General features: G+C 46.3%; 1 protein-coding gene across 6 annotated transcripts in view; it reads right to left on the minus strand.

Moving 5' to 3' along the window:
* Nucleotides 1-24,822, minus strand: part of PATZ1 (POZ/BTB and AT hook containing zinc finger 1) — a 69,586-nt gene extending 44,764 nt beyond the window's left edge. For 2 of the 6 annotated variants that reach the window (XM_069619806.1, XM_069619803.1), the window contains exons 1-3: nucleotides 22,467-24,599; nucleotides 19,522-19,585; nucleotides 12,838-13,009 (exon numbers count right to left, since the gene is read on the minus strand). In XM_069619806.1, the coding sequence (XP_069475907.1) occupies nucleotides 12,838-13,009; nucleotides 19,522-19,585; nucleotides 22,467-23,698 (1,468 nt within the window). In that variant the 5' untranslated portion in view covers nucleotides 23,699-24,599. Of the gene's footprint in view, nucleotides 1-12,837; nucleotides 13,010-19,422; nucleotides 19,586-22,466 lie in introns of all 6 variants that reach the window. The other 4 variants (XM_069619805.1, XM_069619802.1, XM_069619807.1 and 1 more) reach the window with 3 other exon arrangements.
* Between the last annotated feature and the right edge of the window lie 408 nt (nucleotides 24,823-25,230).

The following is a 25,230-nucleotide window of genomic DNA, read 5'->3' on the forward strand; positions in this document are numbered from 1 at the left end:
TATTCCGAGATTAGATATGGTGGGTACAATGGCCGAGGCGGGTCGCAAATCGTATATTGATAGTTAGCAATTTGGACAAAAACAGTCAAGGAAAAGGTTTTTATTACAGAAGAGGACGATGAGAGAATTATCGGGCAGGATGTTTAATTTAGACTTCATTTGTTTGTGTGTAACCAATAATGTGGACATAGGTACAATGTCTCATGCCATGCAAGAGTATTCCAGGACGAAATCCCGTGCTAAGCGAGATTTGGCCCGCGTAGAAATGTGAGTAGTTCAAACGCCCCAGACGTTGCTCACAGCACAGACCCGAAAAGACAGCAGGGATTCCACAGAAATGTGTCACTTGAAAACCCCGTGGTCTAAAGTTAGTTTAAAAGCCACTTGAACAATTACCAAGGCAGCCACAGATAGGCCCACTCTAAATGGGGATTTATTACACAGGCATTATACCTCGGGGCATAAGCGTCAGAGGTCTAGGTGCAAAGTGCAGTCACAAGGCAAATACATGGATTACCAGAACACCTACTACTACAGCACTTCAAAACTGAAGGAATCCAGCAAGGAGTGCTAAATAGTACCTACCCGAGCATGAAAACTCATGGTCCACATGAGGCCAAGAGAAGTATACATACTACTCAATGATGCGGTCACAGAACAGAGGTGTGGTGGACCACACGAGAAAATAGGATGATTACAGGTGAATTGTTCCAGATAAACTAACAATATCATGCTAGTAGAAGCTCCAAGGATTACCAAGATGGCAAAACCTGTGTCAATCAAATAAGACATGTCCCTGTGGGGCTTACATCGGTATCTAAAATACTGTAGAGCAGGGGTTTCCAACCTGCGGCTCGCCAGATGTTTCAGACGGTTTATAGACATAATTTCGAAATCAAAAATTTCGAAAGTCAAAAAGTCGAAAAAAAAATGTCGAAAAAAATAATGTCGAATTTATTTTTTATGATGTTTTTTTTCGAAATGGGAGGGTTCCCCCCCAACCCCCGTTTTTTCTTTTTACCTATTTTTTTTATATAAACTAGAGCCCAAAAAAAAATATCGAAAAAAAAAATAAATTCGACATTTTTTTTTTCGACATTCGAAATTTTGTATTCGATATTATGACTGGACACCGTTTCAGACTACGACTCCCATGCACCCTCACACTGATTGATTATTTAGGTTAGAGAGGATGGTAGTTGAAGTCCAAAATATCTGAAAAGCCAAAGGATGGAGACCCCTGCTGTAGACAAAATCTGAGTGTAGGCCCAGAGGGCTTAAATTAACAGTTGCACCGCAGAGCACACACAGGAAATCCACTGTAAACCTTTCCTGCACTGCAAGTGCCAAGAGGCTGCCAAAATAGATGATGCACTAAAACCACATTATATTAAATAGACATGATCCAGGCCCCACTGAAGTATTACATAGAGGAAAAAAATATACATTAGTACGGCAAATATGGTGTTATTTTAAAAGCACGTCTAGTCTTCACATCGGCAGATATGACGTGTGTCCAGAATGGACCTAACTGGAAAATATTTTGGGTCTCGAATAGAATTTTTACACATCAAGAATGTGAAAATGCCAACATGCAAGGCACAACGGTATCCACTGTGACAAAGTCGGATCTCGGACCACGTCAGACTCTGCAGCATGGGAAAGCCAGCCTACCGCAAGGCGCTGACAGAGCTGGAGGCGGCTCCAAACCAATAACATGTGCAAATGTAGAGCGCACCTTCACCTCCAGAGGGGCATCTTTGCGCCATCCACAGACCCAACTTAATAGCACTCATTTTATCGACCTCAGAAGGACGAAGGTCTGAGAGGACATATCAGGATTTGAACCCGTGACCATGAGGTCAATCACAGGCTCCTGTAGTGGATGCATTAGTCCACTGAGCCACAGACCCGGCTATGGTCATTACTGGACCGGACTGAGGAGATCCCGAAACTAGAAGAAGAATACAGGCTAAACCTCTCATGCAGTGGCGGGGGTGGGTTGAGGAGCGGGGCACACCTGGTCCAGTACAAATGCATGAAATCCCTTAAGACTTTACAGACTTTGGCAATGATTGTTACGATAGCCCCAAGGAATCCCAAGAGCCGGAGCAAGAAATGGCAGAGCGGTTCTGAGGAGGTTTTCACTGAGGGCGGATGAGCAATGCGTTTCACGGGATCCCGTTTGTCCCATGATGCACAGTGATGGAAGGCACCCTCTGAACATTTAGCACAGAAAGCAAAGTCCTGGGCTCGCAGGTTTCCAGTTGCTAGTGCAGCCACCTTCTGCAAGCCACTGCGCAGAACACAGCTGCAGGGAAACAGATGGACAATGCAAAGCGCCACGGGAGCCAACAGCGAGGAGTCCTGGTGATCCAAAGCTCTGAAAAGCAGAGCAGGCTGGACCTAGCAACATAGTGAGACTTCTGCCTGATGCCAAGATGGCTGCACGAGAACCAGAGAACCACAGACCTACAAGAGGAGGGGACTCCAGCTGCCCAATCCCACGGCTCTTGACAGAAAAACAAAGCACCAGTCAATCCAAAAGGTGCGAGTGAATGAAAGAAAGCATCTGTAAAGCTGGTTGAGCAAGAAGATAGGAGCAATGAAGAGATCACTTCATAATGGACTGGTGCAAAGATAGGAGCAATGAAGAGATCACTTCATAATGGACTGGTGCAGTGCGGTAGGCAGGAGAGTTCCAGAGGCAGGCACAGGACAGAAGGAAAAGCAGTCCCAAAAGGAGTATTCCACATTAACAGTGGACAAAAGCCATAGGCCAAAGAGGCCAGAGACTGGATCAGAGACATGTTGGCACATGGGTGTTATCTAGTCATCTAGAAAGGCCAACCCAACAATTGAGCTAGTTCTGAAGGAAGGGCACTTCTTAACAGTGGGAAGCACACCATATTCCCTTATTGAGTCAGAGAAGGGCACCATATCTTTCACCAGTGAACCAAGACACCAGAATGCCAGATCAGGAAGAAGGACGACAGGTACTATTCATCGAGCTGGATTACAGGAAGCAAGCTACGCGTTATATCCCTGTGGAGAGGATGACAGGCCAAGAAGAGGCTCGGCGCTATACCCCTGTGACTGGGCTCAAGTCAAGAAGAGCCAGGATTCACCTCAGAGGCATGTTAGGTTAGAGAACCTGAGAGAGGCGGGTATCCCCCTGAAAAAGAAACTGGACACCAAATTATTTGACCCATCCAAACACCATTAGTTTAAACTGTTTGCACAGAGGGAGTCCCAGGGCTCTAGATAAACCCCCAAGTGTCCATAGGAGTTTATCAAAACCAAACTGTGTTGGACTAAAAAAAACATTTGAACAGACATTTGGTGGGTCACGTGGCTTGTCGATCCGCCCTACCAAACAGCTTGATTGCTAGCATGTGCTGCAATACCACATTCCATGGGTCATCCTGCAAGCAATGTAACCAACTACAGACAAGGTCTTGGAATGGGGGCGGGGGTCTTAAACATTTCTTCCTCTTTCAATAAGAGCACAATGGAACGAAGATCTGTTATGTTATGTTACTTAGCATTTATTTAGCGCTCTATATATCACTGGTATGACCTCAAAGTGCTGGTAGGTTGAACGCCCACAGGAACCGTAGTTCCTGTCAGCAGATAGAGATAGTGTTGTACGGTGCACCAGATGTGTGCAGCTGATGCAATTGCCGGGTGGTAGCAGCATCCTAGTGGTGCTGAAGATATCAGTTGGATGTGTGCAGTCTGGTGGGTGGACACCCAGACTGGGCTCTGGCTGCGTTAGACCCGAAGGATGCATATGTGAGATACTAGGCCGTAATGTCCTCGGCTAGCTGCGTTTTATTAGGGTGATGAGGTGTTCATGGTGTCGTATTCGTATGTGAACAGCTAGGCCGAATTAATCAGGGGTATAGCTGTGTTCTAGTTGAATTATGGTGTAGAGTAAGCGTAGTGATGTGATGGTTATCTTTCAAGCGCCCAAGACCAGGCACGTCAACAGGATGGCAGGGAACAGAGCGACACACTGACAATAGAGACGGGGGTTGGGCTTAAAGCGACAGGAGGGGTGGATACGGATATATAGCAACAGCATGGGGAACAGGAAAGCAGAGTACACAGTGATACACGTGTGGGGCATGTTAACATACACATTTCTATCCAGATGTGATTCTGGCCAATATTCATAGCTCCACCCAAGTGTGGGACATGCCAACATTTGCATTTCTATCTAGAAGCGACTCAGACTAACGTTCACAATCCTGTCAGGGTCTGGCGCAAGGGGTAGGACATAGGGATGTAAAACAACCGCATGGGAATAGGAAGGCAGGGTACACAGACACGTGCATGGGGCACACAGGAGCTAGAGGGTAGGGTAATTTCATCCATTAAATTACTTCATCCAACCATTTCTTCATCACTTCATTCAAGCAACCATCCATTCAATCAATGCATAAATCCATTGCTTTCTTTTCTTCTTCTGTTCATTCAATGTATCCATTCAGTCAGTGCATCCATCCGTCTTTTCTTTCTTCTTCCACTCATTCCATCCATCCGATGCCTTCCATCAATTCTCTTCCATTCTATCAATTCCATCTATCTATTCCAACCATCCATCATCAATTCTATAAACATGTATTCCAATTCCATCCATTTCATCAATCAATTCCATATACATACATTCTATTAATTCTGCATGCATCCATGCTCCACATTTCGTCCATTTATTCGACATGCATCCATCCGTTCCATCGATTCCTTCCATTTCATCCATCCCTCCCTCCAACCACTCTATCCATCTCCTCCATTCCATCCGCTCCACCCATTCCATCCGCTCCACCCATTCCATCCGCTCCACCCATTCCATCCATCCATTTCCCCCACTCCATCCGTTCCATCCATTCTGTCTACTCCACCCATTCCACCCACTCGTTCCAACTCTTCCATTCATTCAACCTATTTTATCCATTCCATTCACTCTATCCACGCGGTCTACTCCATCCATCCCATATCCATTATACTCACTCCATTCAATCCACCCCATCCGTTTCATTCATCTGTTTTGATCCATTCCGTCTGATCATCCATTTCATCCATCCGTTTCACCCATCCATTCAATCAACTCTGTCTACTCCATCCATCCGTTTTATCCATCCGTATCCATACATACATACCATTTAATTCCACACACACCATCCAATTCCATCCATAGGTTCCGTATACACATATTCCGACCATTCCATCCATTGCATTCATTAATTCTCTATACATGTTTTAGTCACTCCATAGGCATCCATGCCATCCACTCATCCTACATGCGTTCATCTACTCCATTCATCTCATCCATCCGTCCACTCATTCCCTCGATCCATTCCATCCATCAATTCATCCACCGGTCCTCTCGTCCGCTCCATCCATGCACTCCATCCCCTCCGTCCAGTCCATCCGTTCACTCAATTCGTCACTCAATACATGCATCCATCCATCCATACCATCTATTCCATCCAGCCATTCATCCATCTAAACCCTCAATCCATTCTGTCCATCCGTCCATCCTATCCTGTGGGTAGGGTCAGACGTCGTTGAACAAATGATAGAGAGTCCCATTGTGTATTTAGTCATTGGGTTGTCAGGGGTTCAGACATAGCTTTAGGGTTGTCTTTGGTGTTATGGAAAGAGCCATGTTTTTAGTAATTTGCGGAATGTCATAGTCTAGGGTGTGTTGGATGTGAGGTGAGAGCGAGTTCCACAGAGTCGGGGTCAATGCTGAGAAAGAGGATCCTCCGATCCTGACGGAGTTGGTGGTTGGGATCACTAAGAGGAGGGCATAGCTTGATCCAAGGGTGCAGGGTGGGAGGTAAGGTTTTAGCTCATCTTGCAGGTATAGAGGGCCGGACTTGTGCACTGCACAATGTGTGATGCACAGGGTCTTGAAGGTGGCCCTTAATCCGACTGGGAGCCAGTGGAGGGTTCTGAGAGCTGGCGAGGTGTGGTTTCTTGGCCCCAGGCTAGTAGCATTTTAGCTGCAGCGCTTTGCGCTCTCTGGAGTTTACTGAGGTAGTATGCCGGGACTCCTAGGTAAAGGGAGTTGGAATAGTCCAGTCTCGACATTACAATGGACAGAACAGCGGCAAGTCTGTTCGGGAAGGAGAGGTAGAGGAAAAAAAGTGCCTGAGAATTTTGAGTGGTAGTGACAAGATTTAGATAAGATGTTGATCTGTCGAGAGAGTTAGGCCAGGGTCCATAGTGCATCCAAGGTTTTATACTATGACGGAGGGTGTGGGCAGTTAGCCCATGGAAGGGGGCCAAGGGAGCGGATGAGGGAGAAGCTCAGTGTTGCCGCACACCAGGATTTCGGTTTTAGTGGGGTTTAGGAGGAGGCAGTTTGTAGTCATCCAACAGTCGATATCTAGGAAGCAGGCTGCGAGGTTGGGCTGAGAGTTGGAGTTTAAGGATGATTTGGGTATCGTCGGCATAGTTGTAGCACAGGATATTGTGCGGACGGATGATTCCAGGGTGGGTGGAAATATAGAGGTTGAATAGGAGAGCTGATAAGACACGTGCCTTGCGGTACTCCAGTATTAACTGGGCGAGCAGCCGAGACAAAAGGGGAGAGGAGGTTTATTTGTTTGCTGTTGAGGAAGAAGGCGATACATTTGAGAGCGGTTCCACAGATTCCTAGGGAGTGGAGGTGGTCAAGGAGGATTGAGTGGTTAATGGTGTTGAAAGCTGCAGACAGGTTGAGGAAAATTAGTGCAGCGCATCCTGCAGAGTCTGCAGTGATCTTAAGATCGTCCCAAATTGAGGCAAGAGTGGTTTCGGTTAAATGTCATGGACTGAAGCCTGACTGGGCGGGGTCAAGGAGGTTGTTGGATTTGACAAAGGCGTTTAGTTTGTAGTATGCTGTTCGGTCGATGAGTTTTGCAAGGAATCTGGTGTTTGAAATGGGACGGTAACTTTTGGGGTCAAGGGATGGATGGTTTTTTAAGAAAAGGCTTGACATGTGCAATTTTGAAGGCATTGTGAAAGATTCTAGAGCTGGGGAAGTCATTTAGGATGGTTCTTGCATGCTCTCCTGTGCAGGTGGACGAGAATACTTCTTTGAGGACGGGGGGGGGGGGCAGGGGTCCAGGAGAGAACCAGAGGGTTTGCAAGCAGATAGGTCAATTGATTCTTCTATGGAGATGGGTTTGAAGGAGTCAAAAGGTGGGTAGGGTAGCGGTGGGCGTTGGATTGGACGGTATTTGGGACTGTGAGAGGAGGGACAGTGTTGTTAAGGGAAGTCGTTCTGTTGAGAGCAGTGATGTAGAAGTGGAGGGAGGGAGAGACTCAGAGTGATTGTGATGGGGTAGATTGGGCAAAGGTGCAGTTGGGTTTGATGAATTCAAATATAATTCTGTGTAGTTCTTTGCTGCGGTTTCCACAGTTGAGAATCCGATTGTTGTAGTGGGCTTATTTGGCTTTCCGGATTTCTGCTTTGTAGTTGCGATGGTGGATCTACCTAGACTGTTTTTTTCTGCTCGCCATTTGCGTTCCGAGGAATTATTTAGTTTTTGGGCATTCCTTAGTTCAGGAGCATACCATTTGGGAAATGGTCCGAGGCGTGAGGAGGAGGGGGGTGAGCGGAATTAATGAGTCATTGAGCCATGAATCGATGGGTAAAAATCTATCGGGATGGGGGTGTTCTGGGGGGTATGAGAAGCAGGGCTTCGGCTAGGTCAGGGAAGATCTTTAGTTTGTTCCAGCTTTTGCGGTGAAGGGGGGAGGCGGGTTGGGGGTGGATGCAGGGGAGAGGATGGAGAACGGGACAACAAAGTGGTCGGACCAAATGAGTGGTGAGGGGGGGGCTAGATGCATCAGGTCGTGGGAGCCGAAGATAGCATCAGACATCTTCTAACTGCAATATCAAGGATACATGCATATATTTAGAACTAAAATGATACCTTCAATATAATACTGGCAGACCCTACACAGCACGGTGTTTGATGTTCCTGCTTGATATAGCTATCTTAAAGACATCCACAGGGAGGTGCGTTTTGACAGGGAGGGGTGGCAGTGGATGGGAATGCCCATAGGGATTAGCAGGGTCATGGGCAATCAATGGGTGGGCAAATAACCAAACACACAAAAGCTTTGTATCCCTCCTCACATCCTACCTCCCTCCTATTCTGTACTATTAACAGAAATGCTTCAGTTAATATGTTGCTTTAGCACCATGTAACAGTCAAAACTAAAAAGGATAGGACAGGACCACATTACATTGGGTGAAGGAGCCACATGATCTCCCTTTCGAGGCAAGAATCAAGTTCATAATGGCATGCTTATCCTATAGAAAACATTTTCACACTAAAAACTATTTCTCAACCTTCTAAACATCACCAGACCTTGTGCAATCATAAAACCCCAAAAACATCCAGAAACTGGACACATCCAGTGTCAGGGTTGTGCAGTCAACCAATCTTTTTCGTCAATTAGAACTCTCCTGCGACTGTAAGCAGAGGCCAATGGGTTTGATAACACATGCCCCTTTTTCACAACAAATTCAGCAAGATTAATAAAATGTTCACCTCCCAAGTATGGAGGGGCAGAATTGACCAAATTAGCCTAAAGATCCACTTTCCTCCCAGAGTGATTCCCACCCGATTTGGCTACTGCGAGGCTCCAAAATCCAATTTCGCCATTTGCTTCGAGTGCCAAAATATTTGCCTAATTAGGTGTACGTAAGGTTTCGTAAAGCGTCAATTTTGTGAAACATTGGCAGATAGTGAATAACCTCGTATTCAGGCTTATAAAATCCGAAATTGCCCACTTCTCTTTACAGGAGAAATGGTGAAGCGGGTACCTTTTGCCCAACAATTTGCCCAAAATGGAGGGTTTCTGCAGCTAAATTCAGACTTTTACCCACCATTACTGCTAAAATGGTAGGATTAAATAGATATTCAGCTTTACAGTTAATGGAACCTCTCTTCCAGTGTCCCTATTTCTAATGTGCACTTTATACCCCTGTAGGTTTTACAATACACCACTAAATACATGCTTAAAACACTGCATTGATAATAGAGATGGGAAAGAAATTGATGGGCAGAGAATGGAACAAAAGAGAAGAGTGGCAGAGTGAAATAGATAAGAAAGAAGCAGACAGTGAGGAGAGAGTGATGCACAGAGACGGGATATATGAGATAAGGAATTTAGAAGGAACGAGGGAACAGAGTAAGGGAGAGTGAAATGTAGGGAATAGACACTGGGAGGCAAGGGAGAAGTGTCACGGAAATCGATGGATGAAGGGAAAGAGGCAGATAAACAGCAAGAGACAAAGAAAGGAAACAGAGGTGGGAGGTAAAGAGAGAAGTAAAATGCGGGAAGAGCGAGAAATGGGTTAATGTGGTGCGTTAAGGAGCTTTCTCCAAATGTCCTCAAGAGTAGGCTTAGAAAAGCTAACCTGTAGCTTTAGGCAGGACCCCCCACTGTGTTACTCCCGACTCTCACAATGGTACTGCGACCTGCAGCTGGGGGAGGAGGGAGGGGGGGTAGTGGTTGGTGTCGTAAAGCAGTCAACTCACGGCACATGATGGAACTAGGTGCTTAAAAATAAAGTATTTCGTAAACCACCAAGCTTATTTTGCGACTAGTGCCAAAATTAGGGCAAAACGTACTACTAAAAAGTAAAGACGCTGTACAAACACCGTTTAGCACAACTTAAAAGGTTTAAAAAAGTGAGAAGCAGCAATGCACAAAAACGCTAATGTAAAATAGTAAGTAGATAGATAGTTTCAAAAACTCAGAATTCAAAAACTCAGAATTCAACAGGGACGAGTATGGAATGCAAATGTATAGGTACGTAAATGTCAAGTATTTTTAGGGCGTTTTTGAAGTGCAGAAACGTGTGTCCATGTGAACCAGGTACAAAGCTGGCATGAACCTGTGACACTAAACACATTTACAAGGTGAGGAAATTAAAATACAGTTGTTGCCTTCAGACGGACCTCAGTAGAGATCGCCCCGACAGCAACCGTAAGGTAGGATTACGGCATGGAGCCAAAATCCAAGGGGACTAACAGTTAATAAGAGGCGAGTGATAGATGGCTTATTCACCCGATTTGGTGGAAGCAGTGAAGGAGGCAGCAGGCGGGAACAAAATGGAGGGGAAAAGGCAGAGTTGACAAAATCACAGTGTAACCTATAATATGGTGGCTAGTAAGAAAACACCCCCACGCTCCAAATGCGACTTTCCTTCTTCCCATTGCACATGGTAAGTCGCAGGCCTGCCTGCTGCATGCAAGACATTCACAACTGATGCAACTTGGGGACTGGAAGTGCATAAATGGTTTACGAAGTGAATGAAATGGCATTTAATAAAGTGATTAAATAAAGGATGACTTTCTGAAGTTTAATAAAAGCACAAATCTTTTTCATGAAACAACGTCAAGGGTAAATTTAAGACTTCCGAAGAAACACATTTCAAAAGGAGGGGCTAAGAAGAATTAAGACCACCAAATTTCCACAGCACTTATAAGCACTTGACTAAGAGGAGGCAGTTACCAATCTCGGTGGGTCACAGTGATCTTTTTGAGAAGGAAGATAAACTGTTAAGCAGATAAGACGGTATTGGAGGCATAAAACGGGAAGGAATAATGAAGCACTTAGCAGGTTTGCCATAAATGCACCAAATTGTTGTAATTTAGTTTCAAGTCAGTATTGGGAACATTTTGGCTTGTTGTGTGATAAATTGATGCTTAGCGTCTACGACATTCCTACTAGGGGTCCTCGGCATTAAATCTGCGAGGTCTGATGGTGAAAGCTCACTTACTGGTGCAGAAACCCACAGCCACGCGGTGGCAAGAGTTGTGGAGATGAATCACAGAAAATAAATAGGAAAAAAACTAAAGATACAATACACTTGGAGCCTTGCTTGCGCCAAGATAAACAGGTGCCTTTATGGAGCAGCACTTCAAATATTCAAATGGAATGCAGCTTTTGTGAGCAAACCTAGCCAGGAAGCAATCCAGCAGGGTGCATAGCAAAGCAACAACACAAAATGGGGTTTCTCTCCCTTTATCAGATCACGGTTAAGAGCACCCGGCTAAATATTTTTTTATCCATGAAGTGCAAAGTCTTCTCTTCATAGCTCGTCGGATGGTGGAGAAAATAAGTAAACTAAAGATGCCTGGAGGGATAGGGAAATTATTTTAGACTTGATGGTGTCAAGGTGCTTGAGCAAGATCCAGTCTCGGAACAAAAATTCCAAAGCGTGTGATGAACCATTATATCTATCAGACAGTCTTGTGTTGAAGCCATGGGGCAAGTTTAGTTAACACCAGCAGAGTTAATGCTAATTAGTCAAAGCTAATTTGCATACCGACAATGCCTTGCTCAGGTATTATGGCATGTGTGACTTGGCTCAAATGGATTATTCAATTTTCACATTTCAGGTGGCAGGTTTATTCCCCCTATCCCCAAAACCTTTTTAAACTCACCATAACTTTGCTGGTGATCATTAATCATGCCTCAATGCTTCAACTCCAAGATTGTCAGACTATGCTATGCCCCTTCCAGAAAATGGGTGCAAGGAGGCCTGGGTGGGATAACAAACTGAATCACACGTGAGTGACAGAACTAGGGATGGGACCTGAAAATAGAGGGTTAAACTAGAATTGGGGAAAAATTGAAAGAAAAAACCATGGTGGAGAAAGGAAATTGGAATGTCTCGACAAGAAAAAGAAGGGTGAGAAAACTTTTCTTTTAGGTAAGATTTCTGATGAACATTGCATAACGTAGACAGTCGCAGGCACAAGTCAAAGTGTCATGGCTCTCCCTGATAACCGTATTAAAGGGCAGCTTCATAAAGCAAATTATGAAAAAGCAGCAACATGCGAGAGTGCCTGCTGCAGTGAAACTTCCAAGCCACGCGTGAACTTGACAGCAAGGTTCCCCAACTAGCGGTCATTTTGCAATGGAGTATTTATTGCTAGAAAGGTCCACACACTCAGAACGAAAATAAATCACTTGCCATCTTGGAAAGAAAATTCCTGGCAAATTCCCTTTCCACCCACATGCACACTAGCAGCCATTTTGCAATAAGTGTTTGTTCATTGCAGTAGGAGTCTTGCTCAGAAACTCTATACTAACAAAACATGCACTTTTGCACAAAAAAACTACAAAATGATTAATTATGCGTTTCTTCCCTCCCCCACCCACTTAAAACGAGATTCTGCAGGGAAAAATATCAATGCATCGGATAACTAAACGGACATATTTTAATGTAAGAAATTGTAAATTCATTAAAAGTTAGAAAGGGTGTGGGTGCAAGTAATCATAAAATAGTCCCACCTGTGGCAAAGGAAAAGGTCTGGTCCCCAGAGAGAACGCATGGCAAATATGCCAAAAATTAAAAATGCCCATCAGCACTCTCAGGGGGTACAGGGTGCAACTTTCACAAATGCGCATATCGTTGCAAACACTGTGGAACTCAACATTGCATGTGATTTTGTGGAAGGGGGAGAAACAAAAAGGAGGGGAGAAGGGAGGGGGAATTTGTAAGGGCATCACTTTTGCATTCTTAATACTTGAAATGTGTTTCCAAAAGTAAATGGAAATACAAAGCAAAATTATGAAAAAACTAAAATTCCCGTTTTTGAGCAAGGCTCAACGTGCAGTGAGCGGAGACACAACACAATGTGCTTCAAAACAATGAATGAATAAGTATCATTCCCTAATATCGGGGTACCGATAAAACACAACATAAAAGGGATAACAGATGCAGAGCCTGACGCTGCGCATTGCACGCTAACAAAAGCAACGCTACCCTCTGGCCACCTATATATTCTAGAGAACATGAGGCTTCTTTACCTCGGTTGCAGATGGAGCAGAAGTTGCTGGGACCCTCACTGTGCTTCTTCAGGTGATCTGCCATGTAGGCCGCCCGCAGGTACTTGCCGCACACTTGGCATGGCACTTTATCTTCGTGGCAGGCAAGGTGTGAGCGCAACCGGTCTCGAGTCGCAAAGGACGCGTTGCAGGTCTACAACGAAATTGGGAGCAGAAGAACAAAAAGCAAGAGTAATAGAGATGAGGGAATAACAAAGGCGACATAGGCCTGACTTTTGAGGTCCGAGCCTAGCCTTCTTCATACACTACAAAGCTACAGAACTCTCGCTCTAATTCTCCCAACTACTATTGTGGACATCATAGCCACAGACACATCTTCATCAGCCCCCACTAGCCTGGCAACCCATAGCCCCTACCCTCTGCATCACTCTATACACAGCTCCCAATTCAACATCAAAGCCAGAGACTTTGGTCTACCAACATAATGAGCTCCATTACTAGCCTGGAGTCATTGGCACAAACTACCCCAGTGGATGCTCTTCCCCTGTGCATTCTTCATCAGAGCCGTGGCAAAGTTAGTACGAAGGACAGGAAGCAAAGGAATATGGGTCTTCAGTTTTGCAAAACAGCAAAGATTGACGACATTTAAGTTCGTACATTTAAGTTTGATGAGGTTTCTCTGTGCATTTAATTTGTTAATGTGTTTTAAGTGCTGTTGCTTCTGCTACCCTGCCGGCATCCTCTTGTTGTGTCCTCCCTCCTCTGCGCCAATTAATTTTCCCCATTACGGAGCCATGCCTTTCCTTTCCCATTATGACTGGTAGAGAGTGAAGGAGGGTTTGGAAGTGGAGGAGGTGAATTTGGGGCGGAACACAAGCAGTTACCCCCTTTTCACACTGATCTTTTCTCTGTTGATTCTGCGTCTTTCCGCGTGTTATCAGAAAATTAATTTGGATTCTCTGACATTTTTAGTAAGACAGTTTTACTATTTTTAAAGTTACCATTGTATCCTTACTCTACATCAATGATCATATTATGTTATTTAGGTTTAATCTAATTAATGTATGGCTTATTTGTTTAAGGTTTGATATAAACCGCAACACAATAAAAGTTTTTCTTTTAAAATTAAAACAAAGGGACATTTCCGTTTTCCTCCTCCAAGCACTTGACATCCTTGCTCGATTGTTGTTGCATCTCGGTTTTTAAATCTTTAATTAATTAAATTAAGCACCAGAAACGAATAGAGGTTGACAAAAGTGCAGCCCCGGGTCTCCTGAAGGAACGGGCCCTGGAGTATTAAAGGGCAGCGACCACTACTGATCCCCCATGTTACTAGGATTGCGTGCCTACACGCCCGAGATTTCAGAACTACTGGTGCAAGACTATTGTACCATGGGTCCACATAAACTTGCGGAAAAAAGTATGGCAGTCAGCAACGGGGAGAGGTTGATGGCACTGGTGGACAGTATCCAAGCTCTGGTCGAGATATGAGTATTTATCACACCATTGGTTTGCAAGCCGGGGGGTACTGAGAAGAACGGGAACTCCTGCAAGATGTGCGTATGTGCATACATGTGAGGAGAGGAGTAACCCTCATTTCGATGTAATTGGCAGAACTGAACGTGCAGTTAGCCTCCTTTTTTAGTTAGATTATCCGACATCACCTGACCACTTGCCTTTATGATTGGTTTTCCTCTACTTCTTCTAAAAAAGAAGGACAAAAAGAGCTGCCAGGCTAAACCTAAAAACAGTGATGGGGCCCCTTTCAAACAGAGCCACTATTTGAGTTGGCATACACTGTGTCAACACGAGGAAGTGAAAACAAACATTACACCGTGCATGGCCACAAACCCTAGGGTTGGAATCCTTCAAATGGACCCACGCTTGGGGGACAGGCAAGGCTTCAGCCTCCTGTGACTAAGCATCTGGTAAGATCCAAAGGAGTGTAAGAACTCTTCCCAAAAATGGCAGTTACATGGTTATCAAAAAACTTCCAAGAAACAAAGTGAAACCACTTTGCTAAGAAAGGCGCATCTCAGTTAGCCCCAAATAGGTTGCTAATCAACCAACAATAAACAAATTTTGTCGGAAAACATTACAGGAATGTGAATTAAACAATTCCTGCTATAATATTTCTTTGGAAAATATTTCTTTGAAATTCATTACTTTTATATCATAAACTGGATACCTAATCTCTAATATATTAAAGATTAGCAACCTATTTGGGGCCAACTGAGATGCGCCTTTCTTAGCAAAGTGGTTTCACTTTGTTTCTTGGAAGTTTTTTATTTGATTAGGTCCTAGTGCCACAGGACCGTTTTTGAATTGGCAGCTCCAGGCGAGAACATTATGATCAACTTACTGTATAGTGAATTTAGTATTTTTTTAATATAAGCAACTACTATAATATGTGGTGCCCTCCTCACCCTCTTTTTCTTAGTTTCATGGTTATCAACATGTTCCACCTGCAACAGCATGTGGCATGCAAGCTGCTCACTCTCCACCAGCATGTACTCCTTGATCTCGAGTCTGCCCTTCCACCACCAAACTGGACCACCCTGACAACTTTGCATTGGGTACCACCTTTAAGAATCCAACTTGGACACTGAAGGACCGAGAGCTTAATCGCATTCAACGCCTTCGTGCTCATCATTGTAAGGCTCGAAGTCTGCACAACCAGAGGCATTTAATTTGGAGTTGAAGAGTCAGATTGGTCACCCCGCCTCCTTTATTTTTGTGAGAACCGATCTAAATCTTATAGTTTATGTACTTTCACCAGTACTTTATGGGTGAATTTTAGCCTCACGCTAGGGATTAACCACCCCCTATTATACTCGCAGTAGTTTGAAGAATCTCAATTCCTGCATAGTCACCTTACCCGATAAACACAGAAGTGAATGCGTCAAAACACATTCGCCATGAAAAGGCTCAGCTCTCATTTTGAGAGTTTCCTGCTGTGGATGGATGCCTCATAGGATCGTGAGCTCAATTATCCCTGAAAAGTGTCCTCACTCCATATAAGTGGAATCGCAAACTTCCAGGTAAATCATGCCTACTACCTAGAAAAAGTTGCTTCCATTGACCTCCACCAGGTGCCCACTTCCGGTACACATTGCCATGGATTCTGGTGACAGAAAGCTTATGCAATTTGGTAAACGAAAGCTGCTTAGCGCCAGTGACCGCTAGAAAAATTGCAACCTAAATCCCTTAAACTGTTGCCACTCGCAAGGTGTGTTTCATCTCATCAATTTCTGAATTAGCCCTACCATGCATGTCGGCATTCCAAAGGGTCTGACATTGTTTTCTTTGTCTGATATTTTGTGGACCATCAACTTGGCGGTCTGTCAGCTACGATACAGGGGTGTCTGCTTGTTAGCAGATGTCCTGAAGGAGGGAGTTTTTGGGACAGTTCCTGGAGACATGTTAGATAATTACCTTGGACCAGTTGCAGCTGTAGATATAAATCTGTCATTTGTCAAGATCACTGTGCAATAGGCAAACCGCTTTGAGTGACCCAAAAAAAGACAAATTAGTAACTAAACTGAGTGCAGTCTGCATCAGTGTATGGAAACATGGCAAGTACGAGTTATTAAAAGCAAGAGGCTGATGTGATTAGGGAATATGTGGTGCTTTATCCTCTGCTACCCCACCAAAGGCTTACTTAGTTGGCCAAAATCACACCAGATGCCCCATGGCTGTAAGAAAGACCAAGGACTCTGGTTGACTAAACAAAGTGATGTAGGTGGAGCAGAACTTCATGTTCCTTAAAACGGGGCTCAAATTGTGCACTCACAAATTGCCAATGGCTAGTTTTAATTGACGAGTAAGAAATGGTGTGCTGTGTGTATCTGTATAATTGGGGTAGCAAGTGACTATGCCCGTCTAGAAGCCTGCAACTTGAAATGTTGCCCCCCCAATCCCATTTAAAACATTTAATTCATAGATGTACATGCCTGAAAAGCTTGCACACAAGTCGGTTTTGTTTGCTGAACGGCCACCATTAACAAATTGTCAGGTATGATTCTAAAGCTTTGCTAGAAGCATCAAATGAGACACTCTGCAGCATGAGCTGAAGGTCCTAAAACGGACATTGACTCCTGATCACACAATATGAATTGACCGTCATTTCAGAGTTTTAACTACATTCCCCCTGTGAAGCTCTTAATCATTAATTTCTTAGTTGATAAAATAAATGTTTAAGGAGCATCACCACCAGCGGACCCCCAGATGATATGCTTAAGTGGGACTATTTAACTCGTTCATTTTTTAATTTGCAAGTAAAATGATTTTAGGAAGTACAAAAAAAATTCAATGGGGATTTTTTTTAGATGAGGAAAATGTATACACTAAAGGCAGCATCTTTTTATAACCCATATTTTGCACCTGTAAATTGACATAAATTGAAAGATCAATTTTGACCAAATGAGACAGTAATAATATTAGAGCGCCTTTGTCTAACACTGCTGTGCAGCGACCACTGTTCCAAACACATCGGTAGAACTGCATAGATCGGGGCAGGCACCTATTTGTCAATTGTTTCCTATCGTTTTTTGGCAGTATTTTTCTACCTATTTTTTGGTTGGGAGGATTTGCCGTTTTACACAGCACGTGCCTGGTACACATTTTTAGGACTTGCTGCCAGGCATCCCCATTGGGGTCTATGTGGCTTCAAAGCAATGGTTCACCCTTTGCTTGGTCGCAGTTCAACAATTTGTGCAGTAACTGGAACAACAAGTTCACCCTGAAACTGCTGCATGCGTGGGCGACATCACTGCAGGCCTACGGAAAGCCCCCAGACAATACATTTAGATGGGGATCACAAGCAATCATCAAATCTTTATTAAATAGGCTATTGCTACGGAAAAAAGGCGCTATAAAAGGTGGCTCAAATAGGGCGCTAATGGACCTCTCCATTACAGATGTGCTGTCACTGGATGGAATGGGGGGTGGGGGTCAGCTGCCCATCACTGCATGCCGCTCAGTCTGTTTGGGAAACACATTCTAGACCCCGATGGCCAAGATATGGCTACTTTTTGGCCAGTTAGTACCCCAGAACATTTTGCAGTGTAAGGGCATTTTCTGGGACTGCAATCCAATTGGACCGCGAGTAGAGTTTTCTGATGCAGCTATATAGGAAAAACAGTGATTAAAAGTTCCCACCAGGCCTTTACGGGTTATAAAACGCATAATCTCTTCCTTTGCAGAATCTTTATCTGCATCATCGACCTCTTATGGAATAAATCTTAAACAAGTCTTGTATTAGAGGAAATGTTATAGGGAAGAAGAGGGGCACTCGTGAGGGTCACCAATCATATCCTTGCTCTGGTGAGAATACCACCCATGCCTTTGCATTTCACTGTCGCCACAGCACAGACAAAAAATTGGGGATAGCCTAAAGACAAAGAATAAGCAAGGGGAAGGAACAGTATACTTAGGAAACATTGTTCATCACAGAGTATAACTGTATAGGTGCTCCTTTACTCTCAAAACCGACAACAAGCACCAGTCCTATAAATACCCAACTTCAACAGGTCCTACCGCCAGCATCAGCAGCAGAGGCAAATATATGCAGATCTTCATCTACCAGTACCTGCAGTGCCTACACTCGGCTTTATCGCCACAAACTAGTCTGTTTTAGCATCTTCTCTTCATGCACTAGTGGCCATACTGGCCAAGAAGATATATTAGAGCAATTGCTTCAGCAAATAAAATACCACAACATGAACGCCAGTGACAGATCTTGAATATCTAAACTGCTGGGATAATTCACACCCTGAACAGGAGGCATTCAGGCCCCAGACACACAAGCCCCAACAAATTCTCCTCTTCTGTATTGCTGCTAGAGACGTGTACACGGTAGTCTACTCCACCACCACTGTCAGTATAGAAGTGCAGCTGGTACCCACTTGCCCGCTCAACACTTGGAGGCTCTATACCAAGCGGATGTGAGAAACTCAACTAGGCTAAGGAGTGTGGGAGGCATTTTGATAGGAAAACCATTCTGGGCATAAATAACAGGGTATTCAGCCAACTTCTCAGGTACTCACAGAATCAAAAGCTGCACATCTCTCCTGCTCGTTACTGGACGCTCCGATGCACAGGCACAGCCTGAACTAGGCCACTTCGTCAATGCTCAGGGTACTCCTAGCGCCTGCCACCACAGCATTTTGACAACATCCTAAACTGTAAATCACCCACTTGCCACAAGCATCAACTTCACTTCGCAAAGTAAAATCAGTGGCATAGGAGCATAGTACCTGTATCACCACCTCCACCCAGGTAATCATTGCCCCCACCTGCATGGAGCATTAACTCCACAGACCCATCTGTGCTCCCAGTAATGTGCTAGCGAACCAAAACCATGTCAAAGATAACCAATACTTAGAAAGTAAACCCCCACAGAATCAAGATGTTCTTTGGAAGTGCACTGGTGCCTGCTTCATGGGTCTAAGTGCCAGTCCCTATGCCACAGGCCCATCAACCATGTCCCACCCACTCAGTAATCACAGCGTCTGCAAACAAAGCATCGGTGCCACAGACCCATCTGTACCATCCCAACAGCTCCTACAAACAAAAGAGCAATACAACAGACCTATCTGTACTCACCCGCCTGCTCTGGTCCCAATAGGGCCTACACTCAGAAGGTACTGATGCCACAGTCCTACTCTCACCCTTCCCATCTGCTCTCGTACCCACGGTTCCTACCTCACACTTATGAGGTCTTTCTGAGGTATGCACCTGTTTGATGTGCCCGTTCAAATGGTCCGGTCTAAAGAAAAACAAAACAAAGGATAGAACAAGTTAGACATGACAACACATTTAATTGGCTACCCAACCACACCACCTGACACCCATCGCAAAAATGGACCAGAAACAGGAGCAGATTCCATGTACCGTTTTACTCCCTAGGAGTTGAAACCAGACAATGAATGCATGTATGCTGGGCCCTGCAGTACTGTTATCTTCTCAACTAGCATTCAAAACTACAGGTCCCATGATGTACTGCGATTAACAAACAACCCTACACGAGATAAACGGTAATCACAGTTAACTTCTTGTCCCACTTTGATAAATCGCTAAAAGATATGGCTCACAATAGCGATCTCAGAATGCAATACTAACAACAACATGCAATACAATAAATCCCACAATGCCTTCCGATATTGGGCTACTGTAACAATTTGAAGCCCACATTGCATAGAATGCCCAAAGATTCTTATCCAATGCATTAATGAGTAGAACTTCAAAAAAGAAAATCCAATACTAAATAGGCCAACATTACCCTTCCTACTGGGTGGCTCTTTTAAAAGTGCAGAGGACTACATTTCCCACAATGCACTATGATGCACGGCTGGTACAGTACCGAACAGGACATCTTATGTGTATTATGGGTTATTGCACCAGTGATCAGGACTATATCCATATGGTTGCACATCGAGAAAGAAGCCACGTGATGTTAACTAGGACTATATATCACACGATTATAAACACCAAGGCCAAGCGTTTTTCACCAGCCACCCCGATACTTGTAAGAACAAAAATGTCTTGATGCACCGAGGCAGAGTGCTGGCACAGTGTTAAGCAAACCTGTCCATCTCGGAATGCACCCCGATTCGGGATAGAATAGCATACACAGGTAGTTCAACACTGGCATATATCTTAATGTATCTATGGAAACAGTGCGCCTTGCCAACAGCTTGCAGGGCAGGGCGTGTTGCATGGCAGGGGGTCGACCCCTTAATGATATTGTGTCTGGATAGGAAACTTCCATGGGGTCTCTGGTTTGGAATGCACGAACCCCAGAGGGTGTGTTAGCCTCAAATCTATGCCAGAATACAACGAAAACATGGGGGCACTGGGCAGCCCATTCGCGGGAGTAGGAGTGGCCTTGCCCTTCGACTGGCTCTGGTTCAGTAGGAGATGGGAAGAGATGAGCGTCGGATCGCCCGGGGGGAGGGAGTGGGGGTATGAAAGCGTCTTTGTGAGCTGGCAGAGCTGCCAAGGGAATGCTCGCCCTTCCCTCAAATTCCAGGCCAAGCTCAATGCGCGAGGCCTGCAATTCCCAAAAGGAGGGTGTGAAGCAGACCCCAGCCTTAGCGCCAAAGGTGAGCCTTTTACAAGCACAGGCTGTAGGTGGGAGGGCAGGTCCATGAGCGGGGGAACCGGGCTTCGAGGCCAACACTATAAGACACACACACCCCAAAGGACAGACAGCGCGGGCAATTCTGAAGTCCCAGAACCACGGGCGATAAAGGCACCCTTGCTGCATCAAACAACCTCAGTATCAGCCACACCCAAGTTAAACATGCATATTCATCTGAGAGCGGCCTCCAGCGACCCATCCAAATTAACGTGCGCAATAAGAAGCGCACACGCGTTAACAGACCGGACATGCCCACCACTCACTGCTCATCGGACACACTCCTTGGCACGGTGCATATGAACCACAAGCATCACATGTGGTGCACACCCTGGGTCACGAATTACACGGCCTGGGCGGCACTGCATCTCCAACATACCGGTTCTACTGGTGGACACAGTCTTATTGAATTATAAGCATCACAACCAGTTACAATGCACTGCACACGCCGTCCATCGTGCTGCATTCCAACCATCCACTGCAAATGACTTTGGGTCAGCACTGTGCAGACGTGTGCTACTCAAAACAAATGGCATGACTTATTACATGCACACCAAGCGAAGCGGCCTTTAACAAGGGCAATCGCTGCTGCCACCATCCCATTCTACCCAGGTGTGTTGTGCATCAACTCTGGCACTACTTAGTACACACACCGGCGACTGCATCAATCAGAAGACACACTCAGCTTAAGTTAGATACACGACAGGCACACCAGCTTAAAGTGAACAACTGGGTCAATGACCCACGACTTCCACTCAAGCAGGGTGCAATCAGCACACCGCCGAACTCAGCCCAGGCAGGCTGCTCAATAAACCGCAGCATATTCACACTCAAAGCACCAGATTCAGACTCTACACACCCAACCTGGGACACCATCTTTCCCCACCATAATACTGCACACCTGACAAGCTGTGCAGGGGTTTATAATATTGTCCAGCGAATGATGGGTTGGGCGTGAACTGAAATGCTGTATGCACCGAAATGTTAGGGTCAGTTTTGTCATGCACCCACTCCCCTCAATTGTGGCCCTTTATGGCGGGATTAGCGAATACACATTTACTCTGAGGAAGTGGCTACTGTCCCAGCACAGGTGAGCACCAGACCACAATCTAAGCGTCTAAGGGTGTTCTTGTCCAGCACCTGCTGAGACAGGAGAGTTTCTGGGCACCATCTCTGAACGTCTACTGGGAAAGGTGAGTTTTATGGCAGTCCCCCCTGAACATGGGCATTCTACCAGCATTTGCCGGGACAGTAATTTGTGAGCACAACATGCCAGTTATGTTGAAACGGGAGTATTATCTGGGCACAATGTTAGGAAGCGTTTGCTGGGACAGTAGTCAAGCCATCCTCAACCTACAACCAGCCAACACAAATCATACTCAAAACAAATTACTCCTTCCCGTGGCCACAACCTCCTCCCCTCAATTTGATAAGCCAGCAGCAGCCAGCAGCAGTCACCCCAAACCTCAAAGACTCCATGTAAAGGAAGAAGTTGGTTCCTCAATCTTACCTGGAGAAGCCTTTGCCGCAGCTCTGGCAGATGTAAGGCTTGCCCACTGATCCATCGTGGGATCGCACGTGGTAAGACATGCGGTCTTTCCTCTTGAACCTCAGCCCACACACCGGACAGGAGTAAGGCTTCTCGCCAGAGTGCGACAACTTGTGCCGGTTGAGGTGGTAGACGTCCCGAAATATCTTGCCGCAGAGTTCACATGCAACCTGCTTCCTGCTGCGGTTCCTCTTCTGTGCTGGGTCAGGGTTGTCTTGGCTGAGCAACCCATTCTCACTGATCCGTGTTGGTGATGCCATTTCCCCATAACCCAGCTGGAGGCTGGTCACGCCATGCTGGGCCTCATGTTGGCGAAGGCGAGCGGCATCCGTAAAGACTTTACCGCACAGCCCGCAAGGAAGAATGCCTGCATCCCTTAAACCACTGGGGCCTCCAAACAACACAGAGTCTAACATGCTGGCTTTTCTGGGCCTACCTCTGCCTCTTTTACTATTGCTGCTTAAACTTTGTAAACTCTGGCCGATATTCTGAAATGGAGAAGCCAGAAGCTGGGGCGAGACTTGACCGGCCACCATTGACAATCGATCCACGCCCTGCATAAGTGGCAGTGAGGACTGGCTGCCAATGGCTGCCCCAGGGCGCACACTGTCTTCATCTTGCATGCTTCCTGCAATTCCATTTGAACTCATACCTTGGCTATGAGTCATGTCCAAGGGAAAACCAAGGTCGCCCCCTGGACGGAAGAGCATAATGTCTGCACGGGATGGAGGTACCAAGATCTGAACATTGGACTGCTTGATGACTTCTTGGCAGATGTCAATGACCGACCTCATCACCAGGAACTTAGCTGCGGTCATGAGTTCAGGAAAGCTCTCCAACCGCACGACAATGCGCGAGGTATAGGCAAAATCCAGGATGTCCCCGAACACCTTGGGACTGATGGTGTGCATTTCCAGCTCACGACAGCCAGAACCACTTCCCTCTGAGCTTCCACCATCCCTCCCATTACCCATGTTGGACTGGGCACTGAAAACGGACTCAAAGTACTCACTGCAAGCAGCTAGCACTGCCCTATGTGCAGGAAAGCTTTCGTCCCCTACCCGCAAGAGGACATCACAGAAACGGCCACCGTTCTTGCGCTGCTGGTTCAGGCCGTGCAGCATTTCAGCACTGTGCCTGGTCACCTGGTAGGTGTAGTAGGAGGGCCCGCACGCCTCGTTTATGCGCTCCATTTTTGGTAATGAGCGTCCTGGGGGGTGGACAAGTTTTGCCTTAAGCCCCTCCAATGCAGAAACTTTTCAACTCTAAACCCGAAAGTACTATTACGGGAGGCTTGTGTCTTTGGAGAGAGCTGGCGGAGAAACACTATATCTGGTCCCACCTTCTATTGAGAGGGGCAGGGAAATTACATTTAAATGGGGGGTGTTATTGTCTGGGCTATGTTTCAAGTTCGAGATGCCTAAAGGTTATCAATGTATAGGCATGGCATTAGACTATATATTTTTCGGTAGGAGCCTGTTGAGGTCAACTGCAAACAAGTGGAGTATATTTTATGTGGGCGGTCCTTTTGCGCAAACAAGTAAATAATACATGGTATGCTTGTGTCTCTTTGGAGAGTGAACACTTTTAGCTTGGAATTAAAACGTTTTGTGTTCACTTTTTTCATTAATTTGTTAGAGGAATTTGCATAAGAATTGTGGATTGGGGGGGGGGGGTTAGAGGGAGCAAGGAAGATTAAAACGTAGGTACTATTCTGTGTGGGGCGTCACTGTGCCATGCGCGCTCCCGGCTGGGGATGCTCCACGGTCTGCCCCGAGCACGAGCCCCACCTTCCTTCCCGCCTCTAAAGACTTCCCTGCGCGCTCCGGCGGCAGCGCTAGAATGCGCGCTCTTCGCAGAGCCAGGGTAGGGGGGTTATGAGGAAAAACGAGGTGCACACCTAGGGCGCAGCCACCTCTCGGAGACCCTGTCCGTGCGTGGGCGCGCGCTGCACACCTCTCTTTCTCCACCCTGCGGCCTGGAGCGCAATGTGGATCCCCGGACTAGAGTAGTGGCGGTGCCCGGCTGAGGCCACCGGCTGCTTGCTCGCCGCCTCCCCCGCTCCGCTTGGCGTCTCTCCGGCTCGGGAGGAGGAAAGATGGCAGCGGCTGCACTTCCTCTTGCACTTTCACCCCTGGGGGGGAAGAGGAGGGGGGAGAATTGACTCCCCCCATCCACACACACCCCCCCGAGGGGGAGAGGCAGCCAGGGGGGGGAGTTGGGGAGGGGGCGGTCGGGACACGACTGTGAGCTCAGATAAACTCCCCTCTAAATTTTGGGAACTAGTTTTGTGTATTTTAAGCCCCCCCCCGTACCGATGCAACAGCCCCCTCCCCCCCCCCCAGTAAGAAAGCCCAGCCCCCACTACACTGAACCAACCCAGCCCCCTCCGGCCCAGGCTGACTAGACCCTCCCACCCCCACCGTCAGAAGCCTCCCCCCACCCCTCCCGCTCCTTAGCATCGCCCTCCCCCAGCATACGCCAGGAAGTGGGAGCGCTCCAACTCCCCCCACACCCCCCTCACCAAACGCAGCACAGCCCCCAACGACCGTGCACAGTGTACTGACTGAACCTGCTGCCATCTCGCCCCCTCCGCTGTAAAGAGCCCCCACAGCGCCCTCTGTCAGCGCCACGAGGGGGCCGGTATGCTCCCATGCCCCCACCACGCACAGCCAGACACTGACTAGCTCTAGTGTTTCTCCACCGCCATGCACAGTAGATAAAC

This window comes from Ambystoma mexicanum, chromosome 10 (genome assembly GCF_040938575.1).
Source record: "Ambystoma mexicanum isolate Mex_15411 chromosome 10, UKY_AmexF1_1, whole genome shotgun sequence".
Lineage (NCBI taxonomy): Eukaryota > Metazoa > Chordata > Amphibia > Caudata > Ambystomatidae > Ambystoma > Ambystoma mexicanum.